The sequence below is a fragment of the Engraulis encrasicolus genome, chromosome 14 (assembly GCF_034702125.1).
Source record: "Engraulis encrasicolus isolate BLACKSEA-1 chromosome 14, IST_EnEncr_1.0, whole genome shotgun sequence".
NCBI lineage: Eukaryota > Metazoa > Chordata > Actinopteri > Clupeiformes > Engraulidae > Engraulis > Engraulis encrasicolus.
In genome coordinates, this window is record NC_085870.1 from 33,205,161 (window position 1) to 33,231,426 (window position 26,266).

The 26,266-nt window shown below is 43.2% G+C and overlaps 1 protein-coding gene across 1 annotated transcript in view; it reads right to left on the minus strand.

Moving 5' to 3' along the window:
- Positions 1 to 26,266, minus strand: part of cadpsb (Ca2+-dependent activator protein for secretion b) — a 152,538-nt gene that overhangs the window by 20,934 nt on the left and 105,338 nt on the right. Inside the window, exons 12-23 of the mRNA XM_063215474.1 lie at positions 22,869 to 22,880; positions 18,639 to 18,775; positions 17,804 to 17,991; positions 15,607 to 15,708; positions 15,071 to 15,134; positions 14,646 to 14,769; positions 11,186 to 11,254; positions 9,633 to 9,671; positions 5,177 to 5,283; positions 4,639 to 4,668; positions 2,137 to 2,145; positions 1,148 to 1,304 (exon numbers count right to left, since the gene is read on the minus strand). Of these exons, the coding sequence (XP_063071544.1) occupies positions 1,148 to 1,304; positions 2,137 to 2,145; positions 4,639 to 4,668; positions 5,177 to 5,283; positions 9,633 to 9,671; positions 11,186 to 11,254; positions 14,646 to 14,769; positions 15,071 to 15,134; positions 15,607 to 15,708; positions 17,804 to 17,991; positions 18,639 to 18,775; positions 22,869 to 22,880 (1,038 nt within the window). The remainder of the gene's footprint in view (positions 1 to 1,147; positions 1,305 to 2,136; positions 2,146 to 4,638; positions 4,669 to 5,176; positions 5,284 to 9,632; positions 9,672 to 11,185; positions 11,255 to 14,645; positions 14,770 to 15,070; positions 15,135 to 15,606; positions 15,709 to 17,803; positions 17,992 to 18,638; positions 18,776 to 22,868; positions 22,881 to 26,266) is intronic.

Below are 26,266 nucleotides of genomic sequence, written 5' to 3' on the forward strand. Positions count from 1 at the left end.
TGATAAAAGATAGATGACGACAGCAGGGCACAAGTTAACTAGGAGGCCAAACAACACATCATGGCTGAACATCTGGGGTGTGATATACACTGAATACATTTGCCAAAGCCACTACACGGGAGATGCAGTAGTCTCCTCATTAACACCACTTAAAAAGTTGCTATTATTTTCATTCAGTGCAAATGTGAGAAGGGTCCATGAGCAAAAAATAGTTAGAAAGTGTGGCTTTTGTACATAAAATACAGCCACAACTGGGGCTTTCGTGTTGTGTCAGGTAGCACAAAGAGATGGCTATAGCTCAATAGTTGCTACCAGCTCTTGGAAACCTCATTAATAACCTAAATAGCGTTCCCAACCTGTCCCCCAGCACTTTCCCATTAATCAAATGGATACACATGTCTACTATGTGTGATGTAATGCAAAGTAATAGCAGCCGTAGCCTAATGGTTAGGGCGTTGGTCTTAGAATCGGAAGATTTCTAGATTGAATCCTATATATCATTCATGGCTGAAGTGCCTTTAAGCACAGCACCTAAACTCCAGGGACTGTAACCAATACTATATGTGGATAAAAAGTGTAAGCTAAGTGTAATGCAATGTAATGATATGTGGGGACTACCTGTATGCCTTTCTTCTAACCCCATCAATAATCTGAAAAATTTCCTTTGATCATACAACTCATCAGATAATACTGCGACCTGAATTGCAACTTGCAGTTGCAGTTGCATGATTTACTTATTATTATTATTATTATTAGTAGTATTCCTGCAAAATATGTTAGCTGGAATGGCTTGTGACAATAGTTGTATTCAAATGTATTTCCGATTCCTGCTTCATTTTTTACATGCACCCTATTTGAACATGAGCCCTTGAGAATTGAGCCCTCTGTCTCTCTTAAGCTCTTTGCATGGCCCTCTGAGCAGTGATGAGGAAAATTGATTCATTGGTTACAATCCAGTGCCACATACTGTATTCCAAATGCAAATGACCCTGTTTTACCTGTTCAATTTAACCAGGTGATCATAAAACAAGCCAATCGCTTGCTAAATTGGACAGGTAAAACCAAGTCATTTGGAATATGTGGAACTAGATTCTAACTAATGAGTCCATTTTGCTCATCACAGCCTGTGAGGCAATATAATGCTTACAGTCCAGCCGGAGGAAGTCATTGAGTAGCTGGAAGAGGGGGAAGCTGTCCCAGCTCTCGGGAGACTGGATCTCCAGCGCCGCGTCCATGTCGATGGCGTACAGGGACAGGAAGTGCTCTGCATGCTCCACCATGAGGTCTGTCCACCACGCAAACGCCTGGATGGGCACACACAGCCACCGCCACAGCCCAGCGCAGCAGCAAAGGGGGATAAGGAACAAAACAGTTCACAGTCAGTCACTTGGTCAGCCCTGAGTATATCACAAGTATTTTTTTACCACCAGTTTTTTCCTGGTCAGCTTTGACATGTGTGTGTGTCTCTCTCTTACAAAGACCTTGCTTACCCTTCAGAGGTTTGCAAGGTCATGTCAAATATCTAGAACCTTGACTTATACATGTACGTATAACTCAAGGTAGAAACATTACATTACATTCAGTGCATAAGTAATAGAAACGATATTAAAAATGATTGAAAAGGTTAGAAAATACTACACATTACACAAATACTATGAAGTAGTTTTCCAGATGCCAGTCAAACCAGGAGAAGCAGAGCCATGATGATTCATAGGGCTACGCCGGTGATATAGGAAACGGCTGAAGGCAAAATCCTTCCTATTCCCTTATTCATTCTTCACTTACCCTCTTGGATGTTCTCAACCAGATCCTATGTTATGCCTTGTTGTAATAGGATATCCTGCAATCTCTTCTAATAACACAATGTGCAGCAAAACAAAATAAGAAATAAAAAAGAGCCCGTGGCCACAGGCTTAAAGGAACATGTCACTCTAGTCTATAGCTGTGGACTCTATACCGGCTCCATTGACTTTTAGGCAATGTTCAATACCAATTCACGAAAATCACAAAAGAAAACTATTGTGACAGTTTGCGTGGCTCTCCGTTTAAGCAGGCATCAGTGGAGTGCCACAAGGGGGTGGTTTTGGTACCATAGGGATGCTTTTGTCATGCACTGCAGTTCGCACTGCATGCGGCTTGCTTGCCCTCTCTTGGATAGAAAATGGAGGCCTCCTCTGAGCACATCCTACCGCGCTATTGTCTGTTGATGGATAATGGATACGCTGCTTCACCATGCACAGGGCTGGACTGGGGCAAAAAAAAAAAAAACAATCTGGAATTTTTGGCTCAAACTGTCCCCTGACATACAGGCCTACAAACTGCCTTGACCCTATATCCCGCTTGATTCAGTCCACTGGTTATATTGATGATGGACCAATGGGCCACTACCACTAAACTGTGGGCGAGTCCATAAGAACAAAAAGCAAACAAACAAACAAAACAAAACCCTGAGGACTGTCAGCCCACTGGGGAAATGCCCTGTATGCCAGATTACCAGTCCAGCCCTGACCATGCAGTACTGTCTCAGAGCAGCCAAGAACTACAAGCAGGCAAGTGACCTTCTTCAAGGTCATACAACATCTGGTGATTGTCTAAGAATATGGATAGCCTGCTTGTGGACTTGGCATGTCTCACTTTTTCTCACTAAAAATCCAGCATTTGACAAACTCAGTAGGAAGGAAGGAAGGAAGGAAGGAAGGAAGGAAGGAAGGAAGGAAGGAAGGAAGGAAGGAAGGAAGGAAGGAATGAAGGAAGGAAGGAAGGAAGGAAGGAAGGGAGAGAGGAAGAGAGGGAGAAAGGGAGGAAGTGATTAAACCATGAATAGCTTAATCCTTCCCTTTGGGGGGCCATGCTGTTTATTTATATTCATTTTTCCAGATTTAATGAGTCACACGCTCATCTGGCTGCCTAGATGAGCACACTCAAAAGAAGGAGGGCACAAGCTGCTTCTTAACTTACCGTCGCACACTTACCCATTCTCTCTGAACCGACCCACAACACCCAAGCAGGCAGCCCAGCCTCAACCCAACCCAAAGAAAGCAAACCCCATCACACCTATCTAATAGTGGAACTGCATCCGCCCAGACAAACAAATAAGGACTTTGAGAAGAGGGAAAAGGGATGGGTCACGATGACTAAGATGGGCTATGTCTGTGACGGTGCATTTGTGTGAAGGTGCACTTGTGTGACAGTGCATTTGTGTGTGTGTGTGTGTGTGTGTGTGTGTGTGTGTGTGTGTGTGTGTGTGTGTGTGTGTGTGTGTGTGTGTGTGTGTGTGTGTGTGTGTGTGTGTGTGTGTGTGTGTGTGTGTGTGTGTGTGCTTGCGCACATGTCTGTGTGTGTAACTGTGTCAGTGACTGTGTTTGTGTCTTTGTCTGTAAGTGCATGTGTGTGTCTGTTTCTAGAACGAGAGAAAGAATGAGAGAGAGCGAGAGAGAGTGAGAAAGATCAAGAATAATGACATTGCATGGCAAGGCATGGCATGAGGGGAGGAGTGAGGGGCAGGGAGGCAGGGCAAGGTTGTCATGACTGAAGGAGGACAGGGGTGCATCTCATTTCGGTTGAGGACACGTTCGCCCTGGTGAACAGCTGATGCGGCAGGCAAAGGTTGCAAGCTTCGCAAGCACTGCTGTCACAATAGAGCCCGAACTGTGCTGAGGCACTGAGAAAGGCTAGTCTCGAGAAAAAAAAGAAAGGCAGATCAGACGTCCCTCCGCAAAACACCTCAGTGGAGGGGGAAAGGTGAGTATCCCTTTTTTCAGGACATGCACAAGCCATTGATGGGTGTTAGAAGGAGCTGTCTGCATTCTCTGCATTCTCATTGACCACATACCTGCTCTTTGCCCTGCTTAAGGCCCCACCCAGGATATAAAAAGAGGAAAGACAATCAGGGAGACGAACTACTTGATTGCAGTCACACACACACACACACACACACACACACACACACACACACACACACACACACACACACACACACACACACACACACACACACACACACACACACACACACACACACACACACACACACACACCTGTGCTAAACCGATCAGCATCACCATTAGACCAGAGATGATGGTTGCTCAGATCAAGCTCGATCAATTGAATGTGTGACTATTTTGCATTCCTGGGAGGCAGGCAAAGTGTCCCACATGCAGTGTTTCATATCACAGGTGCTTTTCCTTTTAATCGTTGAATAAAAACTGATAATACATATTATATAAATACGTATATGTTGTTCCTTTGTCAATCACAATTGTCTTCATTTTGGTCGTGTGTTTACACTCGTGCACAACTAAACTTAATCTCAGTGATACACAGCAGAATTAGCATTAGAATTAGCAGAATTAGCAGAACATTAGCATTATCTATCTAGCTTGTCTTGCATCATGCACACTAGACTAGGATGAGCACACTGGCTTGGCAGTGTAAGGGGGGTCACAGGGCCTTGAATGCAAGCAGGCACTTGAGAAATGAATGTAACTTAAACAAAACATACATTCCACCCATCCCTCCCAACCCAAAAGAAAAAAGGAGAGGAAAATAAAACAGGAGGTCTTTAGCCTGAGTAGCTCACATGCACGGGGGAGAGTGTATGTGATGGGACTAAAGGAAATATAAACATGTATACTGTACCGATTGATCTCCAGTACTTTGGACTGCAGCCTGTTAAGCATATTCAGAAAAATATTCAGTAAATCTACAAATCTCCGGAGAAAAAGGCTACCAATGGATAACCTCTATGTCTTACCAAAACGTGCATCTACTCATGCAAACCCTGGCTTCCCTGTCTCCTGACTGCCTTTTGGGAAAAAAAATAACAGCAGTTATATTTAAACTCGAGAGGCTGCGTCTGCTCTAAGAATCAAACGTTAAAGTTGTCATGTCACCACAGTGAGAATGTGACAGAAATCTCTCAGCGAAAATCCAGAGGAGAGATTAAAAAACTCTTTCATGCAATCACTCCTTTCATCTAAGCTTGCATTAACTAACACTGGACGTGCTGAGCCTTTTAAAACGGCAGAAAGATGGAAAGATAAATCTGAAGAACAAAACAGAGAAGAGAGAGAGAGAGAGAGAGAGAGAGAGAGAGAGAGAGAGAGAGAGAGAGAGAGAGAGAGAGAGAGAGAGAGGAGAGAGAGAGATGAGCAGAAGTGGGGAGCCGATCACTCACTTCGGCATGGTGATCTTCATTCTGCTGGAGGACCTCAATGACTAACTCAGCCAGACGAATAGTCTCCTCCAGCTTTTTGGCCGGTGTGACCGCTTGGCCCGCGTTCTCTGCAGCAGATGGGCAAGGAGAGGAGAAGGGGGTGAGTGCCGTGGAGAGGACCAGTCACGTGTGCTCTCTGGAGAGTATAATATATGTTGCCCTGTCTGCTGTCATGTGCATGCAACCTGCATGTCTCTTTGTAAGGTGAGGTATGCCCTGCGTTTTCCCATCACATGCACTAAACACACCGATTGACACTACTGGCACTGGAATGGTACATCAAAGAGTCTCACTATTTGGCTGGTCACCATTTTTTTATTGCGGCATACTGTATTAGCATGAGTCACTAATAAACCATCTGGGGTTACACTTCATTTTACTGTCACGTGAATTATAGGTACAGTGCAACAAACTATGTAGCACCACCAGGTAACATTATGTACTTAGACTGTACCTTAGGGTCCGAGTTAGGGTTAGGATTAGGTCTGTACAGTATAAGCACATAATATTGCATGTTGGTAGTACATGCCGTTACACTAGCTAAGACATTATAATAAAAAGTTTTACCCAGTCTGGACAACAAACGATGCTAAAAATCTACCATAAATAATATTGTAATTCTGATGTGACTCCACACCATTGGGTAGACTAAGGAGACTCTTTGATTATCATTGCAAGAGTGTCACTCCCTGGGCCGCTGTCTTAGACAAACTGATTCAAACAGCCAAGGCTGTTAGTGCCTTTATTTCATAGGATAGTGAAGACTACAGTTGACAGGATAAGAGTGCAAGAGATAGATAGGGTAGGATTGGGAAATGACCCAGGCCGAACTCCAGCCTGGGTCCCCGTGGGCAATGTTGTCCATTCATGGTCGGGTGTGTTAAGACCCCCCCAGAAGCAATAAATGTGTAACAAAATCTGTTAAGGGAAGATCCTCGATTCATACTCTGGTTTCAGACTGAAAAAGACCCTTTAAAGAGACTTTTGCAGCCCTGGGAAGCGGGCCATTGTTATGTCACTTAAGGCCATGACATATCCCAATAGGGCTATTTTATTTGACGTGACCCTTATGAAAGTTGTCACTTTACACAATGCATGGTGTACGGCTATGTCTTTAGGGAACGTTATGACATTAGTGCTGAGGGATTAAGGTCATCACAATTACAGTGCAAAGAGTTTCGCTACAGAGTTATTTTGCTACATGTGTCATGGCAAGTTAGATGTGAATATCCTTCTGGACATGGAACCTAGAGTCCTAGAAACCTACATAGCCTACTGTACAGGGATCTGTCATCATTATGTTTCATGTCAAAGCCAAAGCTTTATGCAGTGGTATGAAAATTGACACTTCACCCCTCAAACTGCATTGAAATAGACGTAGCCTTAAAGGACCACTTCAGTCAATTTCAATATGCTGTTGTATTGCTCACGCTACCCTTGACTTGTCAGTACCCAGTGATGCCACATTTTTCGGCTCAGCCCTTTCAGAGATATGAGCTATTCTAATGGGGACAGCGTTTGTTTGCTTTTTTTTTTTAATTAACATAGGCCTACTCCAAATATTTTCCCAAAAGGTACCGCTGTTTGCTAGTTGTCTGCTGATGTTGCATAACCTTTTGGATGTTTTTGGGAATAAATAAAAATGTTTTTTTTTGAGATGCAAACAAACAGCTGCCCCATTACAATGACCAGGATCTCGGAAAAGGTTGAAGAAGAAAAAAAAAGAAAAACTCAGGTACTGACAAGTCCAGGGTAGTGTGAGCATTACAACTGTATGTTGAAATTGACTGAAGTTATCCTTTATAGTGGAATTCCACAGTTGCAGTTGTACTGTACAGTTCACACAATAGCACCCTTGACTCAGTAGCCTACCCGAAGACACATTCAGCCTTTTCTGACATCCTGGCCAGCTAACAGGGGCCATGGTTTGCTTAAAGTGTGCGAAACACCTTAACATACTCCAAAAGGTAGTAAGGTGTTTGGAGATGTTACATAACACTATGTATAAAAACATGCCACCAATTAGCTGGACAGTATATCGGAAAAGGCTGAACAAAAATATCTTCCGGTACTGACAATGAGTGTCAACAATACAACTGCATGTTGCTATTGACTGGACTCTCCCTTTAAGAAGGTTGTCCACAGTTGCAGAGGCAACTGACACAACAGTGGTGACCTACAACTAAACTACTGAACTCGGCCGTCCCTCAGATGACATGAGGTGTGCAAGTCACACACACTGCATGACATTACACATAACTGTCACGTGGCGTACGTGTCAAAATTACCCAACATGCAACGGCAACATGAGGAGTGAACAGGGCAGGGCTGAGCAGGGCAGATTGACTGACTGAGCTAGGGTGGAGTGTGTGTGTGTGTGTGTGTAGTGTGTGTGTGTGTGTGTGTGTGTGTCGAGAGGGGGGGGGGGTTGGTATGGGAAACATAAGATGCATCAACTTGTCATGTCTGGTTTGGACAGCCTTCATATGGATCATGCACGGGTACAGACACTTCATCTGAGGTCAGCGGTCACACTGCTGCTGACAAGTGGAACTGGCGGACAACATCTGATGGAATGGGCGGATTTAAACATGAAGAGTTCAAATGCAAAACCTTCTAAGTGTCTTTATATACAGGTTGAATTTCTAAGTTAATTAACTTTAAATATCAGTCCATCTAATTTTCGGTGGACGTGACTTGCTGTACTTGATAATAACACTTCATTGGCTTTTTTTGGTTGTAATTACTTGGTGAAAATGATTTAATTGTTAAATTGTTTTTTTATCATGGTTTTTAGAGGGTTTTGCATGTGGACTCTGACGTGTTACGATATATAGCACTCTCAGAGGAGAGGAGAGGAGAGGAGAGAGAAGAAGATGTTTAGATTTTACTGCTGCTGGTGTGATTTGGTGTAAATGTTGAGGGTACTTCTTCTAGTGTGGTGCATGGTGTATCAGGCTGTGCTATTGCCACTTTTAAGGGATTAAAGGGATTAAAGGGATTTGAAGGGATCGAATGTCTATCTACTGATTGGGATTACACAAAACAGATACAGTACATCAAAACCTTATGGCTAGCTGTACTACTCTTGTGGTCTCTGTAGCAGTTAACTGTTCAAGATAGGCCACATGCCAAGTAATAATGAACGTCAGAGTGAACTCTAACTTGCCTCTAACTTAAGTAGCAGAACAAGTGCAGATACAGAAGACACTTTATTTATTTGAAGACACGTTTTGTGGAATAATACAACTATTCCATATACTGGTTAGTTTTCACGTCTTTATGTGTATTACTAATTCTATATTAGTTCAGCATTAATCGACAATTTGTCTTCATTTGATGCTTTGGCATTGCAGGGTGTATGGGCCAGGGCTGAACAGGTAGAGGGTTGTGAAATATCCTTAGCGGCAAATGGAAACTTGGGTGCAGAGGAAAACGTTTGGGAACCACTAAGCTACAGGTTGTGGTAGTGTTGGACATGCATGATGACTGCACTGAGGGGAGAGCACAGGCAAAGTCTCATCTTGGAGCAACCCTTCCATTCCATGGCTGCTTCTCAGGATGTGTAAAGTATTCCAAATGGACACTGTGATAATGTACCACCTTGCTATCCACCATACTTCATCCATGTCCAATGTGTTAAAAAAACCCATAGGGGTTCGATTTTATTTGAATGTGATGTTACGTGGGTTAAGGGTCTCAGACCAGGACCACAAAAATATGTAAGAAGAAATGGTATACCTCATATTACTTATCACACTGCACGTTAGCTATCTCAGTGTTGGTTAGAAACCCTTTATACCCATGCACATCACATTTGAACACATTGGAGATGCCGCCAGTTACATATTTGTGAGAGACAGTATTGTTTGCTATGATTGAACAACACATTTAATTAAATGGCTCTGTAGAGACCATGCAGAGTACGACCTACTGCAAGAAATGCTTTAAACAGAATACCATCCTCACAAATATTCTGTGTATCTTAAAAGCAAAGTTCAGTGTCAAACAGTCCATGGTATTGCTGTTTTGAAGTCACAGAGAATTGTTGGTTGGACAAATGGAACATGAATTTTATACAACATGAACTGAATGATGAAATGGTGGCCAACAGTAACTGAATAGGGCACAGGCTAATGACGGCTAGTTCGTTTTTATGGCCCATTTAGCTACTAGCACATTATTCAGTCGGCATTGCATTCATTTTGTTTTCGCATATTTTCCTGCCAACAACAATCTGTGAGATCAAAGAAGTCATGGAGTGATTGACAACCAACCTCTCTTTTAAAGATACCACCAAGATGTCATGGCTTGCATGCTTCATTATTGTGGGCCTATATGTGTGTCTACGTTTGCTAAGGACTTGTGTGTAGCTTTGAGATTTTACAGGCCTCAATTCAAACCCAAAGGGCTTCACCTGGATCTTGCTTTGGGTCATGCTTTGTGGTTTTCTCAGCTTGGAAAAGAGAACGGAGAAGAGGAACACAGGAGATGAGAAAAAATGTAATACAAATATGCAAAAAAAAATGCAATTAAAACATGAAATGGTTCTAGTGTCCCACGGGCGAGGATCTGGATCTTTCAGTCAGATGTTAACCCTCGACTTTTGCTTCTTGAACATTCCGCTAGCGAGGGGGATGAAACATGTGAAAAATTATCGACAGACAGACATTGAAAAGGCACATGAACATGTAAAGTACATAGATAAACACAGACATGGACACACATAGACAAACAGAGACAAATAGACAGACTGTGACAGATTTAGACACTTTCGACACAACATTTTGTTTTATCAATGCACACTTAGACACAGATAAAGAAATACACACACATACTAGACACATGTGTACACACGCACGCACACAAATACACACACAGCTATTAGAACAGTAAAATGACATTTGCCTGGAGGAGAAAAAGAAAAATCAAAGTGAGCAAGAAGCACAGACATGATGCACTGGAGGAAAAAAACAGACAGACCGTAAGACAAAACAGCACTCGTTACATATAAAGACGATGTAGTCACAGCTGCCTAGCACTGCTCAAGAAGAGACATTGGGGAGAGACGCGTATGTCATACTGTATATAATAAACACACACACAGGTAGTCAGCATGTGTGCTCACAAAATAACCTTCCCCCATCTCCTTTGCTTTGTGCGCCGAGAATTGTGTTCCCTTTAGCCCATCCCCATAAACCCACCCACACCCAAGCCTATGGTGCAAAGCAGCACATCACAAGTTCGGGCCACCCTCCAACACTGCTGATACGGCATGATGACATACACAGGACGCACAGGACGAAATAAAAAGAAATGCAGTCTCTATCTATCTATCTATCTATCTATCTATCTATCTATCTATCTATCTATCTATCTATCTATCTATCTATCTATCTATCTATCTATCTATCTATCTATCTATCTATCTATCTATCTATCTATCTATCTATCTATCTATCTATCTATCTGGAGTAGGAAGGGGAGGGAGGTGGATGTGGGAGCCGTAACAGATGAGAGTGCTTGTGACACGGTGGCCTTGGACTCTAGACAGATCTGTCTTCTTCTCATTTCCTCTCTGTCACTCACACTGGCTTTGTCCCAGAACCCGCCCCCACCCCACTGCACAACTCCCCACCCCCCACTCCCTCTACGCCACCCCAGCCGTTGCCTTCACAGATACGATGCCATGTGACAGCAGGAGAGAGCATGCAGGGAGATGGAGAGGAGAGAGAGGAGGAGGAGGAGGGGTGAAGAGGAGGAGGAGGAGTGTGGGGAGAGCATGCAGGGAGATGGAGAGGAGAAAGAGGAGGAGGAGGAGGAGGAGGGGCGAAGAGGATGAGGAGGAGTGTGGGGAGGCTATGGAAATGAAGTCAGGGAGACGATGAGGCAGTGCAGGGGGAGGTGAGGTGAGGTGGGGTGATGTGGAAGGGGTGGGGTGCGGTGGGGGGGAGGGAGTGGGGTACTCACGGATGGTTAAATCCATCACCTGAGACGCCAAGCAGTAGACAGGGTGCTCATACATTTCCCTCCTTTTCCCTACAACAAGACAAGGAATCGGAGGCAATGCGAGAGTTTGGGGGTCAGAGGTCATGGTGGTGAAGGTCAGAGGTCATGGTGAAGGTCAGAGGTCGGGGTGTTTTCGGAGAGGCTGCATAGTATGTCGGGCGGGACAGGGCTGGAGAAGAAGAGGAGTTGGGCTTGAGGCAAATTGGAGTTGGAGCAGGGTCTGTGGTAGGGCGGATGGGTGGGTTGTTGGCGGGCTAGCGAGCCGCCGTTTTGTTCACTGTTTCCGAAAATAAACAAAAAAAGAACAGACTGAGAATTTTTTTTTGAATAATAGAATCAGATTACTTTGCATCTTTATATTACTGAAATTCATCATTCTGGGACAATGCTCCATTGTTTCGTAAACAAAATGTATTAAAATCTTGTATTAGTTCCATAACATGTATAACCTGACTCTCGTCAACTGGTATGTTTTGCCTTAGTCTTCACAATACCATCTGGGAACCCCCCCCCACTACCGACACGTTTTAGAATGATGCTCCTTATCAAAAATCCTTGCATGTGATTGGATAAACAATCTGTCCTCATCTTTACTGACGTGCCACTTCAGCCACTCCCATTGAACTCGACCCGTGACGCAGCTGAGAAAGACAGGTGGAAAAAGAGCCATAACTCCGCCCATCTACATATGGCAAATCCCACACAGCAATTCTGATTGGCTCATTCGTTCAGAAATGATTATGATTTGCACAGTCCTCAAATGGTTGCGTGAGGAAACTGGAACACCCTTGGGATGCAGTTTAGCGAAACGCAGCCAGATGGCGCAAGTCAGGTTATCACATGTACACTCCCAACACGCTATGCACATTGGCCCTGTTAGCCACTTGATTCACTGGTAGCAGCCAATGATCATTTGTTTCAAAAGGAAGGTGTTACAGTATTTCTCAATTGGTTTTGTACATTTCTCGAATCTCTCTCGCAATTTGCAAAACACAATATTCATTCTCAAAACAGCTTTAACAAATGGCAAAACACGGTGGATAACCTGCAAAACCGAGTCTCTTGCTCTAAACCCTTATTTGTCTTTCAAAAACCAAGTTTTTGTGTCAATGAACGTATCAGCGCCAGCAGAATGGTTAGTCATTGTGTCATAGTGTATGGACAAGCTAGTCAAATCAATTTCTCATGTTGTCAATTGAATAGTACACTCTTGAGGATCTTTTCTGAAGTGAAATGTTGTTTAGATTGGATGGGAAATGTTGTAAATTCAGTTTTACATTACATTTATCAGATAAGATTGAGATAGTTTCATGCATTCAGTGACAAAGCTTTTTGAGTGATATGACAAAAGCAATGATAATGTACGAAATCACTGAGAATTGTACACAGCCATGGCATGGTGGGCGAGAGCATTTGCTATATGCCGAAAACAATGAGAAACTGATTTGACCATGTGCACAGGTATCACCAGGAAGTCACAATTGAACAAAGACTTTTGAGAATCATTATTCTGTTGTGAGAAATGTACAAAACCAATTGAGAAAAACTGTAAGCTTTAAGATCAGAGGGACAGGTCAGATGGAGTTGTTGCAAAAGGGAGGAAAAGGGAGACATGAAATCAAGGGTCCCGAATGGGATGGCTCGTTCAGAAAATCGAGAAAGGGAACTAGTGGGAGAAATGTAGCCAGCTAGCGGGAGATGGGACACAGCAGGAGGGCTCTAACAGGCTGGACAGTGTGACATCCTAGATAAGAGAGCGCTTACAGCTCTGGCAACCTTTGAAAGTGCTGCATCACAACTCTCCCCCGGTTTTTTTTCCATTACTCTGCTTTCCTTCATCCTTCCATGGCCTGTCTAGTCATTGGGTAGGATGGACCCCCCCCCCTAAAGCAGAACTGATGAAGTGAAGGTATTAGAACACTGAGAACACTGGACGCCAGAGGAGGTTAAAGCAGACAGCTGTATAACAGGCACAATGCTGTGAAGATGGCCCCTCAGACAGAGACAATTTCTCCATTTACAACTGGCATCACAGAGAAAACTGCAGCGGACAGGAGCCGTCTGTTTAACAGCAGGAAGATTTGAGGACCGTTTTACCTTCTGACCATTCAAATAAGAACATACCATCTACAGTATCTCTCCCCTTGATTTCACACCTGCTCTCAAGTCTACAAGAAAGAGAGCAAAAGGTTAGTCAGATGAAAGAGGCCTTCAAGAATCTGAAACAAAAATAGCACCGACGTGCTTTGTACTTTTTTTTTCTTCCTGCATAGATCATCCACATCTTGCCTCCAGGTCATACTGTTAGCGACTCTGTGAATAATTTATAATTCAGTGTTTGACAAGGCACTGTAGAGCAGGTGGAGAGTTCTTAGTCACCCTCATCCACTGTGGAAGAGAACTCAAGAGATGTCTGTGAATAAAGAGCTGGAAATGAGGCATTGAGAAGACACATTGTTAATACAGTAGTCATGTTATCCTTCTTCTTTGAAATGGAAATCATTCTTTGGACATAATATGATGCCAATATTTGACGATTATCGTCAAAACATGCTTGATTTGTATGTACTCATGGTTTTTCATGGTTTCGCTATGTTACTACTTTTAGGATTCTAACACACCTCCTTAAGCTACATACACACACATTACTAGCTTCTCGCTTGCTCGCCTACTCGCCACTCTCTCACGGAATGTTTGCTGAAAGCTGAAAGCTTTAACTGCCAATGTACAGGCGAGAAGTACCAGACTCTGCTTTCCAATTGGTTACTCGCTTACTCGCCTCGCTCAAAGTTAAAATATTTTCAACTCGGGATCCGCCCACATCGCATCGCTTGTACAGTATTCGCCTACTCGCCTGCTCGTCTCGCTGGAACACATTGACATTCTATTGACTTAATTCGCTGAGCGAGTACAGTGTAACTAGTAGCGACATGTGTGTACGGCCCTTTAGGCCAGGTGCATACTGTAGGAGTAGAACCACTGGGTCACCAATGTTGAGACAAAAAAGCTCCCGCACACGGTTCGCATTTGCAGAGTTTTACTTGCGACGTTTCGGTCTAATGACCCCCTTCAAGCATACGCAATACGAACAGTGTGCAGGAGCTTTTTTGTGTCATGCTTACGCTATGCCACAGGTTTCCACAGTGAACAGTCCAACAACAGACCTATAAGTCAGTAACTCAGAAGAGCAACCAGAATATTATGATGTAATGGCAAAAGCTATAATTTTTCAGAACTTTTCAAATTCTGATTTCTGAAAATAAGGTAGGCAACTATTACATTTAGGCACAGACAGGAGAGATTTAGTTCGGTTTGAATTTAAATTATTTTTGAATGTATTCAAGAGGAATTAATAATTCACAACATTTACTGAAACATGGCAAAAAAGGGGGAAAAATGAAAAGAATTATGTATTAGTCACCTTCCGCAGTGGCGTACTCTTTTATCCGCTGGTAGTTGATGTCGGCTGCTTGTTCAAGACATTTGCGAATGACACCTTTCACTTCCTCCGGGGGCACAGGGGTCACGATGTCCTTCATCAGAACCTGATGACAACAAGAAGCATTTTCTCTTCCTTTGTGATTAAAGTAACCTACTTTGTACATTGTATGAGTTGAATTACTGTGTGGTTTATGCAAAATAAGCGATTTTATTTAGATTGTACTAAGTTTTTATTGTTTTACAATTATAGCATCTGAGCCATAAATCGAAACTCAAGTGTGTGCTTATAAAAATGCTGTGTCTTACTTCAGGTTGGCTATGTTACGTAAATGGAGACATTTCTTTAAAGAAACCCACACACAGAGAGATGTGTAGATTGTAATAATAGGAGTACGCTTTCATTACCCGCTCCAACAAAGACAGGGTTGCCTTCAGTGCTCCTTCAGGACGGCCGAAGGGGAAGCAGTACCTACAGGACACAAAGAAAAGAGACATCACGGTTTGATTAGAACAAACGGTCCATTTTAAACTAGTACCTCCCTTCCTCTCCGTTTGCTTGTAGCCTTGTGATGCGAGGCAAGACATCATGATGATAATCTAAGTTTTATTCCATATCTTGCAAAAGCCAAATTCAAAGGTCATCGTCTCATTTGCAATTGGGATGAAAAGCTGCAGTGCCTAGGCTGACGGCAGGGAAATTGTATTGTTTTATCCATGGCAGCTGGCATCACTGAGGCCAAAAGCAGAAGAAAGGTACTGGAGGTACTACTTTGAGTTGGCCCCATATTTGTCTTTTCGTCAATGCTAAAACCTCAGGACATTTTATTAGTAGGACTGCCACACTGCATCATAGTGCATGTATTCATGTAAATGGTTTAAAATCCATACAGAGAGCCTTTTCTGGAGGTACCTTGGAGAAGAAAAAAGATCGTTACACTTGCCTAAAGTTGACGATCTGGCTTTCAAGCAGTACGCGAAGGCGCTCCTTGATTTCCTCAAAGCGCTCCTTCTCTTCTACTGTCACTGTTCCGAGTCCATCTGGCCTGCAGACGTAAACACCAAAAAAAAGAACAGTAAGCACACAGGCACACACAGAAACATGTGCATGCACGCACGGACACACACCCACACATTCACGCACGCACACACACACACACACACACACACACACACACACACACACACACACACACACACACACACACACACACACACACACACACACACACACACACTAACACATTTAGGCAAACACGCGCGCACACAAACACACAAGCACACACACACACACTCACACTCACACACTCACACTCTCACACACACACACACACACACACACACACACACACACACACACACACACACACACACACACACACACACACACACACACACACACACACACACACACACACACACACACACAGTAGTAGTAATCAGCCTTATGATCTTGCAGCAAAATCAAGCCCATCAAATTCTCTGGTGGGCCATTCCCACACATGCCCCTAATCCACAAGACTCAATTGTGGATCCCATTCAATTCCACGCTCCGCCACACATATCCCTATATGTCAGCCAAGGCCTAAAGAGATCAGTGACTTGGTTACGCATGAGCGCACCAATGTCTGGTGTGCAACCTTCCAATATGTGTGGAAAATCCAGGGACCACACGGCCAGTTTCTACAGAAAACATGATGTATAGGTATACAGTATTTTGTCTAGAACTCTTGCTGTATGAAGTACAGAGTGTGTTCATTACCTGCTGTTTTCTAGACAATTTTGACTTATGTTCATTCCTTTTGGTTTACAGACATGAGGACTATGTCACGTTGACATTTAAGAACACAATTAAAAAGCATAGTGGGGTGCATGCGTCAATTGTAACCGATCATTGTATAGCACTAGTGAGATCTTAAGCAGTCATCACAAAAATATATATATATTTTTGATATTACTGATATGCATATGCAGATTATAATTTGTTGATGAAAAACATACCTCAGCTTTATCATTATCATTACACTTGTACATAGTATATTTCTTTCTAAACATCAATTTACAGTAGTGTATGTGCAGTATACTGTAATATACTGCCAGATATGGAGTAAAAATGTCAGTGTTAATTCAACACTTAGAATACACTCTACAGGATGTGAAATCAACTCTCTAAGAGTTGAATTAACACGACATTGTTACTGTGTACTGCACAGCGGGCACAAGACTCCTTACCTTTGCAGCGCATCACCTGGCTGAGCTTTAGATTTCCTCTTTTTAAAAGATGCCTTTCTTTTCCGCACGCTAGAACACTTAGAGTCTTGCGACTCGCTCTCTTTCTGACTACAGGGAATGCAAGGAAGGGGATGAGCAAGACAGACAGGCAGAACTAAGAACTAAAAGGTAAAGGGGTGGAGAAAGAAACACATAACGACATCAATTGAGAAATTAAAAAAAGATGACAAGAACAGAAAGTGCACAGTGAATTGTTTAACTGATGATTTTTTAAACAAAAAAACAATGCAACACAAATCAAAGCAAGATGGATTAAGCAAACAGAGATATGTACATTAACACAATATGAAAAAGCATACCCAAAAAAGCATGCAGGAGAAACAAAACCAAATGCATGACTTGGGAGAAACTGAACCACTGAGACACACTGTCTGGGTGCAGTGTGCTCAACAGGCCTGGATGGAAGAGAGCCATGTTCCGAGCCCAGCTGGTCTGTGCTGGCATGCTTGCACCTGGTGCTGTATTAAATATAACCAATCTGGGATGTTTTTTTGTGTCACATAGCAACGGAAAGCTGTGGGTTATGGGTTACCTGTGTGTCTAGGCTGGACACAATGCTCTAACACCGAACACTGAATGACCCGGTTGTCAGCCATGCATTCTGTAAATGAACTAAGTGCCGTTACACTAGACTGAGCTTTCACAGCTTTTAAAAGGCTTTGGTTTAGTATTACATAATTGATGGAACAAGACTTACAAGACAAGAATCATAACAATACAATTGCTTTAAATCCTTGCAAAAGTTGGACATTTTTAGGCTGTGCCCAAGCCACGATTGTAACTAAGCCATCTCATCACAGAGAAGCACCAAGGTAGACTTCAGCTGATTTGACCTTGGCAGCACGGTACCTGTTTCCATGAACATGCGAGGCGCAGAAAGCAAAGCTGTAGTGCAGCAGAGTAGGATCGATCATGGCCCCGTTGTCCGACCTCCCCAGCAAGTCTCCCAGGTAGCCCAGGTGTCTGTGGCAGCCGCGCACACCGTTGCGAGCACAGTACTCGTCCAGGACAAACACCTGGCCAGGACTGAACCATCCCTGGATGAGGAAATGAGAAGGAAGTCAGACAACCAGCAGCAACATCTCACTGCACCTGATCATAGTGGTCAACTGAAATGGTGCACACCAATCATTTCCTTCAAAGATAAACAATCTGTATTCAATAGCTACTAGTGTCTCTAGTGCTGTGTCGCTCCAAAAAAATGCCTGCCTTTTCAGTCAAAAGAGTTTAGTCCTAGGTACCTGCAGTTTTATTGAATTAAAAGATGTTTTGTCTGGAGCTGTCTATACCTTGGACTCTGAAATGTGTGACCACCTCAATCACTCTCAGACCAATTCACACCTGGCAGTCGACCGCCATGTGGAATGGGGCTGGCCTAAAAGAGGCCAGAATACCTCTGATTCTCATATCAGTATTAGAACTGAAAACGTCTGACAGAACGAAATGTCATCAAGCCTCAAAAATAAGTCAAATTAATTACAACTAAACTCTTGATTTAAATGATCTGGATGAATGGGAATCTTTCAGCCAGCCATGTTAGCCTATACTTCATTTTTACCAAGCTAACTCACCATAGCACTTCCACTATACATCATATTCTTACCAGGCTTATCACCACCCATCTGAAACTGCACTTAATCTACTCCCATACGAATCACCTGTACTGTAAAACAGAAACCCTCACCAAACTTGCGAAGGTGTCGTTGATTCTGTGCTCCAGGGTGAGGTGCTGCACCATCGTAAAGAGCTGAGCGTGGTCAAAGCTACAGGGGTTAGCGGAGATAAATTCATCCATGCCATGCTTCTGGGCCCGGTCTGCATCTGTGTGGCCACGAAGCCACCCATCGAGGAGGAGGAGGAGGAGGAAGATGGGGAGGAGGAGGAGGAAAGGGTAAAGGGGAAGAGGTGAGGAGGATAGGGGGGAAGTTGGAAGAGAGAGAGTCAGTACAAAACAGCAAGGGAGCAACTGTCCGCTCTGCCTGTTGTAGCGGCACCACCACAACAGCAGCTGGCCTCGCTGTTCAACTACAATCTACGGCAAACCAAAGGGAAAAAAAACAAAACAAAACAAAACCAAAAACAAACGTTCACATTGCTGTACATTGTCAACTTGCAGCGGATGTCAAGCAGGGTCTCAAGTCAGATTGAGCAGAGGTGGTTAATGGGGTTGATAGGTTGATAGGTTGGTTGGTTGACTGGGCGAAATCTCGGGAACAGTTCAGCGCCCCCCCTTTTTTCCAGAGTAGATCTAGATGCGCATGCAAAGCTTTTCGTAGGGGTGCTGGCCTGTCCCTGTCTGTCACTGCATACCTTAAGAGGGATATATACTGTTTTGGGTGCAAGAGCACCAATCGCCACTATGGACTATTTGCTGGAGGGTCATTTGAAATGAAAATTTCTGCTGTTTCTGTACAATAGATTCTGCCATTCATGATTGGTGAATGTCTCCTAAAGAAGCAGAGGGTCTGGTTGACTTGTGTGCTTGGAAAAGTGAAGAAAGGATAGAAAAATGGAAGGCAGCCATATCTTGGGCAAAAGTGAAGCTAACTTGGCACAATAGTTGCCTCATCAAGAGAGAGAAAAATACAACAAAGAAAGCAAAAAGGAAAATCGAGGCGGAAGAAGAATGCTTCCAAAACAGTCTTTTACCTAATCCTACTGGACCAAACCGTTCTGTAAATTGCCAATAACAAAGTCCTTCAGGAATGGGGTTGACATTTATATATATTGGTTTCTAAATCACTTGAGCAGAGGGCTTGTAGGAGCCCATATACAATGATGAATTACCATAGGCCACTAAAGCAGGGTAGACAGCCGTAGTGAAAGTCCAAGTACTTGACTGTAACATCAAGAAGGACACATGAACCCCAGGCTAGCACTATCCCATGAGAACTATTGAATTATTCAAACTCCAGACAAGAGAATGTGTCTGAATTAATCTGATAAAAACCTGACAAATGCTTCTAAGATCAAGCTTGAAATAGAGTACTTGTATAAATTACATGATGCCTGCTTAGGGATTAATTCAATATTAAAAGTGATGCCTTCACAACACTGTCAGTGTCAGTGTGACGAAGCAGGAGAAGAGAAGAGGATATGTCAGACTAATGAGGCTAACAGCACTGAGACCATGGCAATCCTAACTGAAGAGAGATGTGAAGAGGAGACTGTCACATCATCACTTGGGGAGGTGAGTGGTTTCACGTCTCCATCTGTCTCGGGTTGACAAGAGGACAGACAATGATGATGGATGGATGGAGGGATGGAGGGATGGAGGTGTGGATGTTGGTGAGTGGAGTGAGCTGCAATGGCGGTGACAGGACTGGATGATGACAATGACTTCAGTCATTACAAGGGGGACCGATCAAGGACAGAGGAGGTGGGGGTGAGGACCACACGGTGACAGACACTCGTTCATGGCTTTCAACAAAATGGGGGACCAAGGCATTTTGTGACCCCAGGGAGCTGGTGTCGCCAAACCTCTGACACCCCCACCCCCTCAATCCTTTATCTTACTGTGTGTGGAGGAGTGGATGGCTGTATGGAGGGATATCATAACTATAGAACTGTGTGAGGCAGACTACAAGCGTCTGAGAGTGCAGGCTTTTGACATAAATAAAAAATAGACGCAAGGTGCTTGGGGAAGTTCAGGGTGTGAGGGGAAATGACTTAAGAGGAAGGCCAAATCAAGAAAGAAGGAGCTAGAGTGAAAGAGATAGAGCGAAGAAGAGGGAGGGAGGGAATGAGATAAAAGGAGTTGAGCTGGCAGAAACTCAGAAAAGGAAGCGTGAAGAAAATGAGAGGGAGAGCAGATAGACAAAGACAGACAAAGACGGGACGGGAGGAGGGGAGAGCTGGCAAGGGAGGAGATGTTTATCACAGAGATTAAGGAAGTCAAGGATGGGAAGTTTAGAAAATCAAGTTTCGTGAGAGGGGAATGTGAGCATATGGAGAGATTTTTTTTCTGGCGAGTGAAGAGGACTTGGAAAAGGGCAGAGGTGTACTTTCAAAATGTTGCAAAGCTCAAAAGACATTTCTGACTCTTTTTTTAACCCAACGCAAAGAAACAAACAAATCTGAACCCTAGAGCTATTGATAACCAAACACCGATTTCCCCAGTCACTGCACTGTCCAAATCAGATTGGGATGGTCAACAGTAAGGGAATGATCAATCAGTCTGTTAACGTCTTGCATCCAATAAGGACAGATTGAACAGTAGCCACCATGAATGGGTGCAATTCAGTGAATGTTTGATGGTAGTGTAGGATTAACATGCAGGGGAAACAGTGCAGGTGGACACTGATTTCCAATGTCATGCACAAACTGCATACTGAATCTACGACTTTTTGAAAACAATTCTTTAACTAATAAAGATCACATAGCATTTCAATTGCATTTAACGGTCTAGGCATTCCTTTTTATCTCAAGGCAATTTGCAAGTTGACAATACTTGAGAATGTTGCAGTCTGCTGATATAGTTACTGCAGAGCTAACCAGCAGGCATAAACATTACGGTGATCCCCCCAGGGCTAGGTAGCAATACTTTTTGAGGTGCAGGAACATGGGTTTCTACTAAGCATTTAGCCAAAGAAGGCTGTAAAAAAGGGTTTCATTCTCTGGGAGATGATAAAAAAACCAAAACGAAGAGAAAAAAAGGACTTAAGACAACAAAATTCTTGGCTCTCCACCACCATTGAAATGGATGACATACAGTATCACTACGTAGTGCTCTCCTAGTCAGGCAGGGCAATCAAAATGAAAGGAGCAGTCAAATGAAAGCAGAACAGACAGCATCTCTCCCTCTGTACAGGTGGTAGTGGTGGTGGTGGGGGTGGTGAAGCAGGAGATCTACTGTGCTACGCCATGGCTAGCGACTAGCGGAGAGGCCAAACTAGGCTACGTGTAGAGGGGTAGGGGTGTGTCGGTGTGTGTGGGGGGGCTGTTTGAAAGCGGGAGTATTACATGGCAAGGAGGACCGGCGTGAGTGACTCCTTCGTACTGGCATTCAGAATACTCCACGTACATATTTGCCGACTCACAGGAGTGGTAGGATCCAAAGGTGGATGAGTCATTGAGGAGGAAAGGGCAATGGAGCCCAAAAGAGGAGAATTCACATTTAGATGTGGGCCATTCAACATAGATGTCTTGGGTATCAAGGGCTTTTGTTGTCTGCCTTGATTTGCTACAATTTTGCACTTTTTTCACATCGACATAGTATTTTTGGTTATTCTCTGGTGCATTTTGCTTTGTGAACAGACTTTATATAGGGAGATAAATATTCCAGTTGCTATCACGTCATGGAGCTAAAGACCAAAATGTAAAAATTACAACAAAACTCTCATTATAGAATTTCCCATCTCAATTTCCCATTTCCCACCCGCATTATTAAGTCTTAATTGAATGTGTAACCAAACTGACAGATAATAAATTACATCACATGCAACAAGGTAGACATTTCGTTTCGATCTTGAATGGCTCAAATGCTGAGAACCTCCTCAGGACTGATTTCATCTCCAAAGAGAGAAGGCAATTATGCAACTAAAAAGAATAATCAAAAATGTTTTTGTTTTTTTCAGCGCTAAGCCAAATGATAGAAGAACTGATAATCAAATCAGAATTCCATGCACCCTGAGTCTGGCAAGAATGAGAGGCTTGGACTAGTAATTCAATTTTCATACGGGCTTAAATGACACAGGGAAAAAAGATAACAAAAGAACAAAAAAAAATCTACAGATATCTTTAAAAAAATGTGAGAGTGAAGATTTAGAGGAAGAAGCAGAGGGAAAGAAAGAGAGAGATAGAGTGAGAACTTTATACAGAGAAGGGAGGGAAGAGGGGGAAAAGCACGTTGCATGTGTCAGATAATCTTGCGTGAGATTATCTGACCTGTGCGGGCTAACAGGGAAGCACTTACCCTTGAGTCCAGCTAGAAGACAGCAGGGTAAGAAGGGACAAACCAGAATAACATAAAGACTAGCAACAAGGCTGCAGGACAGCAGACATGAAAACCCTGACCTAGCAGCTGCAATACTGAAGAAAGGGTCACAAGCAAAGCATGAGGAGAGAAGAAAAGAGAGAGAAAACAACACAACAGAACAACGACACCCTTGGAAACCAACACGGAGTGCGTTTGAGAGGGTTTGTGTGCAGTGGGGTTGTCTGTGTTGTTCCTTGCTCCTTTATTATGCTTGTTTGCGTGAAGAAGAGAGAGAGAGTGATAGAGAAAGAGAAGAAGTAGATGAAGAAGAAGAAGAAGAAGAAGAAGAAGAAGAAGAAGAAGAAGAAGAAGAAGAAGAAGAAGAAGAAGAAGAAGAAGAAGAAGAAGAAGAAGAAGAAGAAGAAGAAAAAAAAAGACGAAGAAGAAAAAGAAGAAGAAGACGAAGAAGGAAAAGAAGAAGAGGAAGAAGAAGAAGAAGAAGAAGAAGAAGAAGAAGAAGAAGAAGAAGAAGAAGACGAAGAAAGAGAAGAAGAAGAAGAAAAGAGGGGAGACATGAAGCAAGAAGAAAAGAGGGGAGACATGAAGCAAGAAGTGAAGAAGAGAAGAGAGGACAGAGGAATAGAAACAAATGCACATGAAAGTGGGAGGGCAGAAAACGAGAGCAAGAGATAACACTGTTAACATATACAGATGTGTCTGTGCGTCTGTGTCCATGTGGGTGTGTGAGAGAGAGACAGATAGAGGTCGTGAAGGAGTAGAGAGAGAGAGAGTGAGAAAAAGAGGGAGTGAGAGAAGAGAAACGAGATTGTGAGAGGAGAAAGTGAAAGGGGTTGATATTTCACGCATCTCTAGTGTCTCTATGCTGCATTGGATTACGTCAGGATTCTCTCAGAGCTTTTAAGAGCATGCTGCTATTGAAGTTATAACTCTGGCAGAGAATTGGAAAGATTTCTTTTAAAAAAAAATGAGAAACTAGAATGGTTATACTGGCACCTAGACTTACCTCTTGAATCGATGTTCAACAGTCATGGCTCTACAGTTTTTGTATGGGATGGATGCCAGTATCTACTGATTCAAATCTATGAAGGCCCTTCTCATCTCCGATTACAATTTATATAGCGTCAGCTGTTAGAAAATGCTGAAAATGCCGTATTTTTACAGTCTCAAATATATAGCAATGCATACAAAACAATCTGAGTTCAGGATATGCATTGTTATGTACCTATGTAAGGTGTTTATCCCTTTTAACAGGGAAAACGCTGCACAGAAACAGTAGATCACCCTTCATTCATTTCATTCACGGTATATATTAAAAATGTCTACATATGTGCACCACAATTTTTTTATTTTTTTTTAAGGAAAAATATGTTTCTGCCTGGAATGTGTCGGAAACGCCCAGAACCTTCATAGCTTTTTAGAATCTGAGCAATCCTCTGCAGCACAGTATGAGGCCAATGTGCGAGTGCATGTGCTTTCATCATTCCTCTACACTATGTGCCATTGTGCCATTCAAGACTGGCAGTGTGTGTCTGTGCATGTGCGTGTAAGTGGAGGGGGAGAGGGGTGAAACATGTACTCTTGGCCACATTGTTTCAGAGGAAAAGGGATTTTGGTGCCACTTGTGAGGAGTTGAATGGCATCAACGTTAAAAGGGGAATCCACTGATCACAAAAAAATCACACACTGGACAAAGCAACCAATGGAACGACACTTGGGAAAATCTATAGGCGAAGACTGCATAGCTCTGACTGGTTGGATATCTGATTTAGTGTATTTATATACACAATATCACGATGCACTGCTATTGAAATTAGCTATCGGGGTTATTTTTGAGACTTTTGAGAGTCTGTTTACTGGGGAATACAGTAAGTAAAGACAAAAATAGTTTGGATCTACAACCCACTGTTTCAAAAAAGCAAAAGAAACAGACATAGAACAAGACATTGACTTTGATGAAGTTGGAGGATGCACACCAAAAAAGGTAGAATAACAACATCCATTTGGTTCAGAATAGCAGGATCTATTATTTGACCTACAGAGGTCGTAATACAGTTATGGTGATCTGTGTGTGCTTGCGGTGGTATTCACTGCAAACCGATCACCACAACTGCTTCTGATATATCTTGTAGACAAGGGCATAAACAACCTCTTGGGATCATCTGCAGAGAGCTTTATAAGCCCTGACTTTATATCTTGAACTTTTCTAAGGCTTTACTTATTCTAAGGAAGTATTCTGACTGCAAGACGCACCTGACAACCAAAGGGGTCTGTCAGAAACAGGGAGACAATCCCAGAAAGACTCCTTGTTGTTAGGGTTGGACATAGACGACACGCTGTGAGAGTCTTTGCTGGCTTACCTTTCCTTTTGCTATATGATCTGAGAGAGCGCTAAAAGTGCAAGGCAACACAATGGGATTAAAGACAGATAGACACCTGCAATAGGAACAATCTAGGTCCTCTACAGATACCTGACTGAAAAAAAATCTGCAAGTCCTTTCAATGTCATCATAGTTTTGATATTATATAACGGCTAGGGATCGATCCAACCATTTCCGTTTACAATGGCTCTTTCTCAATACCAAGTGTTCTATGACGTGAAATGCTCAGTGATTGGATACTCTTTGGTGAATTCCACGGAGTATCCAATCACCAGGCATTTCACATCCTAGCAAAGGCCAGAACACTTGACAATGAGATGGGGCCAGTGTTTTCTTGTGTTTCCTGTTCCATCCTTTCCCGTCTTTTGTGGAAACTTGAAACCTGAGTGGCCTCCAAGTGGAGTCCGAGTGTGCGTAATCACACAGTTAAACTTTTGCAGTGTTAATTCAACACCTTGGGACCAACAGCATAGAATCCATCCAGCATGGAGTCCATTTGACTCTCTCAGTGTTGAATCAGCACAGCATAATGTGCTGTACAGTGGGGGCAGCACAGCAGCCATTAGCACAGAAAGACAGGTGATGGCGGACAAGTGCGGTGCGGTGCTCAGACAGGTGAGGCGACACAGGTAAAGTGCGTGGGACTAACCACCAGACGCATGAGCACAGGATGTACACAGGTGCCACTTGATGGACAGGTGGATGGCTGCCTGCCTGCCTGCCTGCCTGCCTGCCTGCCTGCCTGTCTGCCTGCCTGCATGCATGCCATGCCATGCCTGCCTTGTGTACGTGTGTGTGTGAAAGAGGTGTGAGAGTAGGTGGGTGCAAGTGTGCACTGGGCAGCATGACAGAACAGAGACTTGACTAAGGGTTTGTGAGCCTGAGATGATGTGTAAGTGCTTTGGTAGATCTTTGAAGTGAACACAAATAACACATGATCAGTAAAATAGTTTAAAAAATACATGAAGTCAGAACCGCATAGTTATCATTGCCTAT